This window comes from Melospiza georgiana, chromosome 2 (assembly GCF_028018845.1).
Source record: "Melospiza georgiana isolate bMelGeo1 chromosome 2, bMelGeo1.pri, whole genome shotgun sequence".
Lineage (NCBI taxonomy): Eukaryota > Metazoa > Chordata > Aves > Passeriformes > Passerellidae > Melospiza > Melospiza georgiana.
The window spans coordinates 18132860-18143322 of NC_080431.1; the positions used below are offsets into that span (position 1 = coordinate 18132860).

General features: G+C 39.7%; 1 protein-coding gene across 1 annotated transcript in view; it reads left to right on the forward strand.

The window, feature by feature from the left end:
* Positions 1-6835, forward strand: part of CUL4A (cullin 4A) — a 35015-nt gene extending 28180 nt beyond the window's left edge. The window contains exons 17-20 of the mRNA XM_058044938.1: positions 213-318; positions 3347-3519; positions 4345-4497; positions 4772-6835. Of these exons, the coding sequence (XP_057900921.1) occupies positions 213-318; positions 3347-3519; positions 4345-4497; positions 4772-4867 (528 nt within the window). The 3' untranslated portion in view covers positions 4868-6835. The remainder of the gene's footprint in view (positions 1-212; positions 319-3346; positions 3520-4344; positions 4498-4771) is intronic.
* Positions 6836-10463: the final 3628 nt, after the last annotated feature.

The following is a 10463-nucleotide window of genomic DNA, read 5'->3' on the forward strand; positions in this document are numbered from 1 at the left end:
GTTAGGGGAGCAAAAAAAGGAGATTTTATAAATATCCTGTTTCCTCAATACTACATTCAGGCAAATTGTTCTGTGTGCCAGGCATTCTAAAATGCATATCCATTCTTCTAGAAATAGAAAAATTAATGTATACTTTCTGTAACTGTCAGTTGTAGGGGATACAATAGAAGATTCTCTCTGAATATTGCTATTATGTGTTGTTTCTCTTTTAGGGCAAGAAGGAGTTTCAAGTATCGCTCTTTCAGACATTAGTATTGCTTATGTTTAATGAAGGAGATGAATTCAGTTTTGAAGAAATTAAAATGGCTACTGGCGTAGGTAGGAAGAACACTTCCTTATTTTTAAATTTATTCATCAAGTGATTGGCAATTATGATTTGGTATGTGAAGGCCTAATATTAAGAAGTTTGTCACAATCATTAGGACAAACTTTATGTGCCAAAGGAATACACACACACCAGAAGAGATGAGGAGAACACACTGCAGGTGTTTCTTAGTGTATTTTCTTGGTGTGTAAAATTGACCCTTCACAAAATTATTAATAAGAGCTGTGTGGCATGTGGTACTTCTAACAACATATTAGATTTACAAAATGTTTCACTGCAATTCTTAAAGTGTAAGTGGTGATAAAGACTGTTGTGTGTACAGATTGTTTTTGCTCCTGTTCAGTTTCACATACTATATTTTGAAAATGATCTATTGTAGAATGCTCTCAGATGGGGGTGATTTAAGAGGGTATTTTCAGTTGAACTGTTCTGAGAGCTCACCTGCCTGTTGCCCATTCCTGTCACTGGGGTTCCCCTTCACAGCACGTCTGACGTGTTCAGAGCAGCACTGTGTGCTGGTGTGTACTTTGTAGCTCTCTGCCTCTGCATTTGAACCTGGAGGACAAAGAAAGCTGAGGAAGAGTACAGTTTTGTCTTTAACCATCTGCAGGATCTGTCTTGTGTTTTTATGTTCCTGGGTGGGCTTTTTTCCCTGCTTTTTTCCCTGAATTCTTACACTCTCTTGAAATAGTTCTAGCCAAAACATGGTCATCATTACTCTCTGCAAGTTTTGCATCAATCAGCAACTTATACCCTGTAGTCCTTCACATGTTGAAACTTTAGATCAACCTAATACAGCAGTACCTAAAAGAGTATTTGAGCCCTTAAAAGTACTAAAATATTGTAATATATTTACTGAAAGACTGTAAAATGGGGATACCAAGAATCCTTTTGGTTCAGAATGATGCATTGCAGAAGGAAGTACAGCCTGGGTGCTCCATTGTCTCAGTATCAGTGCTTCAAGTCACTTAGTCATCCTTTCCCTTAACAGTAAGGGAGCTGAAAAAATCCATGCCAGTGATGATAATCATCAGGATAGTCTGGAGAGGCTCAGTAGGTTGGAGTACCATGTTTACAGAACAAACACCGGTTCATGCAAGCCTGATCCAGGTCCTGCTTTCTCATCTTGGGTTGCTGTCCCTTGGAGCTGGTATTCTGGCTGCCTGGCAGCAACAGATAAAATCTACTGCATGGAAATCCATTCCATTATAGCACAAAATAAGGAATTCAATAGACTGTTTATAAGGCAGGTAGATGGAATTGATAGTTAAGAGCTACCTCTATATCATTGCACTGAGCTCCATGTCTGTAATTCTCTCCCCTTTGGAGAAGTAGTATAGAAATTTAGGTGGTGAGGACAGCTCATGGTCCATGGGGGTTCCTGTGAAGCCAGGATGAATAGCACAGAATCACAGAATGGCTGGGATTGGAAGGAATCTTAAAGATAATCTAGTTCCAGCCCCCTGCCCTGGGCAGGGACACTTTCCATTAAGCCAGGTTACTCAGAGCTCCATCCAGCCTGGTCTTGAACACTTCCAGGGAAGGAGCATCCAGAACTTCTCTGGACAACCTGTTCTAGTGTCTTGCCACTCTGACAATAAAGAATTTCTTTCCAATACCTAATCTATTGTTTCAGTTTGAAGCTGTTCCCCCCTTGTCATGTCACTACATCGTCTTGTAATTTACCAGTCCCTCTCCATTGTTCCTGTAGGGATTAACTGGCCATGGTTGGAACCTGTGTTTTCCAATCACTGTTACAATAAATCTTCATCAGCCTCTTTAATGAGATTGTCCCTGGTGCATTAGGACAGTGAGAAAATGCATAAACTGTTACTCAAAGGAAGAATGGTCACCTTCTCTCTGATTCTGCTTCTTCAAGATGTGTTATTCAAATATATTCCATGTTTTTACTTGCCTGTCAAGGGAGCCTCTAGGAGCTGTAGTTTTTACTTCTACTTCAGGGATTGATAGGTAATTGTAAATTCCTTCCCTTTGGCATCCTGTAACCTGTGACTTCACTTGCAAAGCTCCAGAGTGTTTTAACAGCAGCCTTGTGTTCGGGCAAAAACACAGCTCAGCAATCTGCATTTACTGAGAATGAAACACACAAAATGTCTCAAATGTCATAATGCCAGTTTAGCCCACATTGTTTAAAGGGTTTTTTTTTTAAGAAATCACAGAACAGTTGGAAGTTTAAAAGAAGGAAAAGGTTGCTCTGTGTAAAAGCTCAAGTATTTTAAAAATAGCAATAGTGTTAATCTTTTACTCAGCTGTACCTCAGCACTAGATTGCAAAACCTTTCAGGAGATCCAGCACATTCAGTGATAATTTTATACTGTGACTAAAGTATTCTAGAGACTGCAGAGGCTGTTTCAATGCAAAATCTTGATAAAAGACTTTGCAACATAATTAGAATGTTTAAGACTTCATTTTATGTTGTCTAAATGCTTTTAGCCTTAAATATTACTAGGTAAAATTTTCCTCACACACTTGTGTCTACTACTTTCCCATTTTGGGGGAATTTTGACTATAATAGCTGTCAGCTCTACCCTCCCACAAAACTTCATCCTGTCAATTTAGACTTCTGTGTTTTTATTTGATTATATATTCTTTGCTGTGTGATAAAAACACTGATCAAATCTTGAAATAGGTGACTTTGAGTTTCTTGTCGTACACTGACTTTTTCTTTTCCAAAGTCCTGTTACTACCACACATAACTAAAGCAATAAAACTAAGTTTGTGTTAATGTGAAATCTTTTCTGAGACTATTTTGGAAGGAAAATTCACTGAGATGAGCATAAATCTGTCTTTCTGATGTATATAATCCTGTGCATGCTCTCAGCATTTAACCTGTGAAAGATGAGACCAGGTTTGAAGACTGTGTGCTGCTTCTTAATTGGAACTTAGATGAAAGTATTAACATAAAACCACTGGCTTTTCAATTTATTTCTAGATTAATCCTATACAACTCCTGATGTTAATGTTTTGTTCTGCTTTCTCCCATATTTGAACTCTTCACAGAGGACAGTGAATTAAGAAGAACCTTGCAGTCTTTAGCTTGTGGAAAAGCAAGAGTATTGATTAAAAATCCAAAGGGCAAGGATGTAGAAGATGGAGATAAATTCATCTTTAATGGTGATTTCAAGCATAAGTTGTTTAGAATAAAGATCAACCAGATTCAAATGAAAGAAACAGTACGTACTTTTTGCATTCATTCAGTTTGTGTTATCTGTTTATCTGCATATCCCATATGGAAAGATGTAATCTCTTGTATTTTTTTCATATAAAGAAACAAATATTTAAATTCAAATTATAATTAATTTTCAGAGTAGTCAGGATGACTCAGAGAGGCAACAAAGACTTTAAAATCACTGAAATTGAAAACTTGGGTTGCTTCCTGTGCTTGCAAATTTAAATGGCTATATATTAAAGGGATCTTGTAGATGTTTCAGTCCATCTAGGAAGTTTCTATGGTATTGCTGAACTCATGAATCAAATGTCACCCTGTCATTCTATATTTAGCAGATAAGAAGTCTATAAAAGTTAAGGTTGTCCCTGATTCTGCAGTGAAAACAAACCTTTTTTTGTTGTATCTGAATTCCCATTCTTGACACAAGGTGACATATTCTAATTAACAGTGACTTGTTTCTTTTTTGCCTTTGCATATTAAATTCCCTGATGGTCAAACTGGAGTTTGACACAAAACACTGCTGGGTTTGGGCTGTCAAAGTGTTATGGGCTCTCTCAAAAATCTTAGGGGAGTTTCTAAGATTTACTTTTGTTTATCAAATACTGTAAGACACATTTTTTCCTTTACATTATCCTGAATTTTCTCTTGTACTTGCTTTAGCAGTACACTTCACAAATCACTTAGCTCTTGGAATGCAGCAATGCATGCATCTGTCTCAAAGATAAATAACAATGCATGAGCTTCATTTTATTGTGAAGGTTAACTATAGAGATAGAATAAAAGTAGCAACAGAGGGTGATATGATTTGTGGTGTTGTGTTGTTCTTTAGGTTGAGGAACAGGTCAGCACAACTGAAAGAGTATTTCAGGACAGGCAATATCAGATTGATGCTGCTATTGTACGAATAATGAAGATGAGGAAGACTCTTGGTCATAATCTTCTTGTTTCTGAATTGTATAATCAACTGAAATTTCCTGTAAAGGTAACTCATGTTTTTGTTTGTCAAACCATCCTAGATTTATCTAAATATATGTAATATGTGTTTCTATTTAGCTTGTCTGTAAGAGCAAGAAATGTGAAATATCATAGAATTAAACCCAAAGAAGAAGGTATTGTGTAAACAGAAATAAGTCAGAGTATCATACTACATCAATTATATACTATGATGCATTTCTTATGCAGCTTTTAGCAGTATTTTTTTAATATGTTTGCCTTTGTATTACTAACTGTTATACTAATCTCATCTTTTCTTGTAGCCTGGAGACTTGAAAAAGAGAATTGAATCTCTCATTGACAGAGACTATATGGAGAGAGACAAAGACAACCCCAATCAGTACCACTATGTTGCATAAAGAAGAAGAAATAGTTTTATTTAAAAAATTTTAAAAACCTTAAAAAATAAAAACCAAAATCATCCACATATATCTTTAGGACACCAAATACATATGCTGTTCCAGACTTTCCTTTTAGCAGATTTCATGCTGATGTACATTATTCAAGCATCTGCATGCATTGCTGTGGAAAAGAAGCAAAATGACATTAATTGATCACCTTTGTCAAGACTTCTTACTAATTTTAAATGCCCTGGGGTTTTTTTCCCTTCAGTTAATCGTTTGTTCTTTTGGGTTCTTCAAAATTTAGTTTTACAGTTTTCTTTTACAATGTCATTGAAGTTGGATGGAAAGGTAAAAGCACTTGTGTGAGAAATATTTCTGTCATTCAAGTCTGGTTTCTTCATTTAGGTGTTCCTAACTGCATCCACAAAGTCCCTAAATGCTGCATTCTTTAGCTACAGTTACAACTTGGGTAACTTTTTAAAAACCCTTCATTGATGAACGTGTATGTACAAGCAGTGTTGTTGAAATACACTGAAGTTTTGCACCATGAAAACCCTTAAACTTGTGTTCAGGTAATTTTCTTCCAAGTTATTTCAAACTTCAGTCTGGTTTGGATAAATCAGGTTTTGAAGTGAGATTCTTGAAGTGCCAAGAGGACAGCTGCGTTCGTGTGTGTACTGAGCTGTTGGATTCTTTAGCTAAAATATGGATTGTTCTATTATTACTACTTCTGCTGGCTTGGGTGGCAAAGATAGATCTGAGTCAAGGAGGCCCTACCTCATTTTAGGGCAGCAGGTATATTTCACTGTAATTGCTGTAACATTTAGTTCTGCCTTGAAAATAACATCCAGGGAACCTACTGTACAGCGTGCTCCACTTTAAGAAAACAAAACCTTTTTTTAAAAAAAATACTTTTATGGTCTCAATATTGGGAAAGCATAGCTTTTTGTCTTGAAAGACTGAGGACTTTGTGAGTACTTTGTTACATATTGTACATATGTAAGTTGATTTGAATTAAAGAGTGAAAGACACTGTAGATCTATTAGATAACTGTAACCATAAGGAAGACACCTTTTCTGGTAATACTTGCAAGACTCTTTGTTTTTCTTATTTGTCTACTGGTATGTTTCATTCTGAAAAAGAGCTACCAAAGGAGTTTTGATCACTACATAAAGGAGAATTTACCTGAGCAATATTTTCTTGAGAGATACCTTACTAAGTTTATGTAACGTGGGGTTTGTGCATCAATTAAAAGGCCATTTCTTAAAGTAAACAGTGCTATGAGGTGACAACTTGTGGAACTACGTATTAAAAGTCCTTATTCTGTCCTCTGGTGTTATTAATTGTATTGCATTCTGAATTATTTTTGTTCCCTTTGTGTTTGGAAACTAAACACGTTTAGCTTATCATATTTAAAGCATATTTAATATTATAATTTAATGTAGACTTATTTTAATATTTGAATCTTCAGTTAATGCAAATAAAATCTTTGATGCATATTAAGTATTAATTTCTTAGCCTTTGTGAGGATGTGGCACTTCAGTTTATTTTTGAGGTTGGTTTTTTAGTGTTCTACCATTCACTATGTAGTTCACTTTTTATGTATTTGGAAACCAGTCAGATCCATCTTACCAGACTTCTAAACCAAAAAGGAATATATGCCTGACAGAAAGGTAATGGCCAGAGAGGCTTTGGCTGCACTGAAAGCTGGCAGTAGTGTGCAGGAACTGTTAGGAAGCAGTGAGAATGTCCTGCCTGCCCCTTCTGAACCCCAGTGTTCTGGTTCAGTAGTTTTAAACAATAGCTTAAAGCAGTGCTGTTATCCTGAAGATGACTGAAATGGTTCTGCCTCAAGAAGCAATGTTAATTAAAAGTGCTGAGATATGCAGTTTTTCTTAATTGCCACAGACTAAGGGCTCTTTGGCCACTTTATTCTGGTCTAGCAATTAAAAATGAATTGTTCCACAGCAGTGGAAATTATGAAGCCTGTCTTTCTGTGCTGTATGCCCTTGGTACCCAGCTGCATCATCCCCTGCAAATAGCCTCAAGCAGCAGTACTCAGAGGGGTTCTCCTTGGTTCTCTACCCATCCCCTTACCCCTGAACCTACAGAGAATGTCATGATCTCTTATCCAGAAAACTTATCCAGACTGGTCTGCAAGTGGCTTCAGAGGTTCAAAAGCTTTGGGAGAGATTGACAGGCCAGGTAATTGTGACTCTCTTTCCCAGGTCCTCATTATTAATTTGATTTCCTCAAATTTTTCTTACTGGGACATTTTATGTGCTAAACCAAACAGGTAAGGAGTTATTTTATTAGTCAGCATGGAAATCACTTCTCCATAGTGGAAGAGCTGCATTTGATTGCTTTTCAGTAGCTGGTGATGGAATTTGGCTGAGCAGTCTGACTGCCTGAATCAGTTGGTTCTTTGGGGTCACATTGCCTGAGTGTACCTGTACCCACAGGGCAGAGGTTGCTAAACATTTCTTCCTGGAAGATCACCCAGTGTTGAAGATGTTGAGCAGCAGCAAAGTAACAGATGTCCTCTATAGAGCATCAGTGTTCAGGTATGTCAGGGAAATGGGGATCTTGGCAATTCAGTGTCCTTAGAACAAATTGTAGAGCAGCTTCTATGGAATCACAAACAGCAGGAGCCTGGATACAGCTGGGGGCTCTAACTTACCCAAACATATCCATTTAAAAAGCAATTTTCCTAAATGTGACATGCTGTTATCTGGCCCAGCATTTCCTGAGGGAAAGTGATTGTAAGAATGTAGGCTGGGTGCTGACTTACAGGTGCTTCCCAAGCCTGGCAGTTCCAGCTCTCCAGCCAACAGCCTCCTTTCTGCCCTCTCCTTGGGTCTTTTTTCCTTAGTTCTGTATTTTAGCTTTCCCTGGATTCCTTTAGCTGAACCTGGGTTTAGCATTTAACTCTTGATCTGCTGCAGCTTTTTTCATCCTTTCTTTGTGCCATACATCTTTGAAAAAAAAAAAGTTACACACCTTTCAGGTAACTGCAATGTCTCAATTTGTTATGCAGATCTACCTCTGCACTGCTCCAAGCTGGGGCAGAGTGCCTGGGAAGCTGCCCAGTGGAAAAGGACCTGGGGTGCTGGTGACAGCAGCTGAACATGAGCCAGCAGTGCCCAGGTGCCCAAGAAGGCCAATGGCATCCTGGCCTGGATCAGCAATGGTGTGGCAGCAGGAGCAGGGCAGGGATTGTCCCTCTGTACTCAGCACTGGTGAGGCCACACCTCAAATCCTGTGCTCAGTTCTGGGCCCCCACTGCAGGAAAGACACTGAGGGGCTGGAGAGTGTCCAGAGAAGGGCAACAGAGCTGGGGAAGGGTCTGGAGCACAACTCCTATGAGGGAGGAGCAGCTCAGAGAGCTGGAGTTAAGGCTGGAAAAAAGAAGGCTCCAGACAAGGAGCCTTATTGCTCTCTCCAACTGCCTGGAAGGAGGCTGTAGCCAGGTGGGGGCATTGCTCTATTTTCCCAGGTAACAAGTGACAGGATGACAGGGAAAGACCTCAAGCTGTGCCAGGGGAGGTTTAGACTGGATATTAGGAAAACTTTCTTTACTGAAAGGGTTGTCAATCACTGGATCAGGCTGTGCAGGGAAGTGATGAAGCCACTATCCCTGCAGGTTTTTAAAAGGCCTCTAGATGTGGTGCTTAGGGACATAGTTTAGTGGTAGGCTAGGCAGTGCTGTGTTGCCAGTTGAACTCAGTGATGTTTGAGGTCTTTTCCAACCTAAATGGTTCCATTCTGTTTGTAGGCTTATTATCTTTGGCAGGTATGTTCAGGAGAGTGGACTCTGTACCATGAACTTGGTCAGCCATTCCTAGCAAGTCTCTTCTGAAAGTAGGTAACTGTGTGAAGTCAGGTAATACTCAGCAAAAGGCTAGGGGAAAACAGAGTCACGTTTCATGGAAATTCTTTCCTTGTAAAATCTCCCAGCCTGTACTCTGTCTCCTTTGTTTGTACTCTGCCTTGGCTTCACAGGACAGTTTTTACTGTAGTATGGCTCCTGGCTGTTTCCCACGAGCAGCCCAATCTGCATCCACAGCTCTTAAGAAAGGCCAGGGAGTGCATCATGGTTCCTGTCTGGGCCTGTGAGCATGCTGCATGGCCAGCAGCTCTGTCAGATGAAATGTGCAGTGCCTGGGTATGGACTATGTTTCCTTTGCCTCAGTGACAGCACAAATCTGGACCTCCAGGCTGTGTATATAGCAGCTTTTACAGAAGCTTTGACTTTGTTTATGTCTTACCCTGCTCTCATGTTTGATTGATGTCAGCCAACAAGTTACCAAGCACTGAGGCTGATGGCCAGCACGGTTGTGCAAGACTCGATGCATTTGTCTGACAAACACCCTGGGAGTACTTGTACTGCAGGGAGGTGGAAATTGATATGGTGCTGTCTCTGCCCCATTAACAGTGGCCCAGTGAGCTAATGATCCACATCATGGAAGGTCAACATCATTCTCTGCTGATAACCTTATGTTCCTTATTTACCAAATGTTACCACAGTGTTGTTGCTTTATGCAACTTTTTTTTTTGTGAATAATCCAAACATCTGTAGTTTTTCCCTTCATAGATGCCTCCTGATTTTCCAGCAGGGAGGCAGAATACTGCACACCAAGTTTAAACCTGACATTGGGCCTCTCTCCCCATTTGTCTTTGTGTTCTGCAGGCCTTCCTCCACTCCCAGGGCAGGTTCCAAAAACAGTGATCCAAAATGAGAACAACCCATGTCCCACCTCCATTACCCTCAACCCCTCTGCAGATGAGTCATTCAAACACTTGACCAGAGCTGCCCATTATGTCCTTTTCAAACTAACTTCTGCTTTTGGCAATGCATGGAAAGAATCAAGATTGCCAGAAGTGCTGCAGGGAAAAACAAGCAAACAAAAATAATGCCTTACTGTGTCTAAAACTGCACAGGTAAAAATGCAGCATTAAAAAAGAAATACGTGTTTATAGCAATAGCGTTGAAAATGAAAGGCAGATCCCCATGCCATCGTTAAGGAGCAACTAAACTTGTCCAGGATGTTTTGGGGAAACAGGAACTGTGAGTGAACTGAGACAAACAGCAAGGAAAGGTCAAGTTCACAGCAGCTGAACTTGACTTTAGCAGCTGGGACTACCTAAATTGCATTTCAGATGGGTTCAATGTAAAAAGGGACGAAGGCAGCTTGGGAGCAGGAACCATTCTGCCTCAGAGATGAATCTGGAGCAGCCTGCAGTGAGGAGAGGGACTCTACAGCAGGCACTGGGACAAAGCAGAGGCACACGTTCCAGTCGGACTACAAACAGGATTGCAGGAGCAAGATACAGCTTCTGGGGTTTCAGGTGAAGTAAGCATCCCCTAGTGTGGATAAAAGAGAGCACTGGATTACAAAGTGATCAAGTGCCCTGGGCTGTCCATCTCCATTACGTCTGAGAATGTTTACAAGCTAACTTCACCTTTTCTGGTTTTCTCAAAAAAAAAACCAAAAAAGGATTCCTTAACAATCATCACACATCTGAAGCTATGTGAAATTGCAATTTTTACCCATGCAACAACACGTCATTAGCAGTCCCTGTTTTGCCTTGGAACACATGTGACTCATAT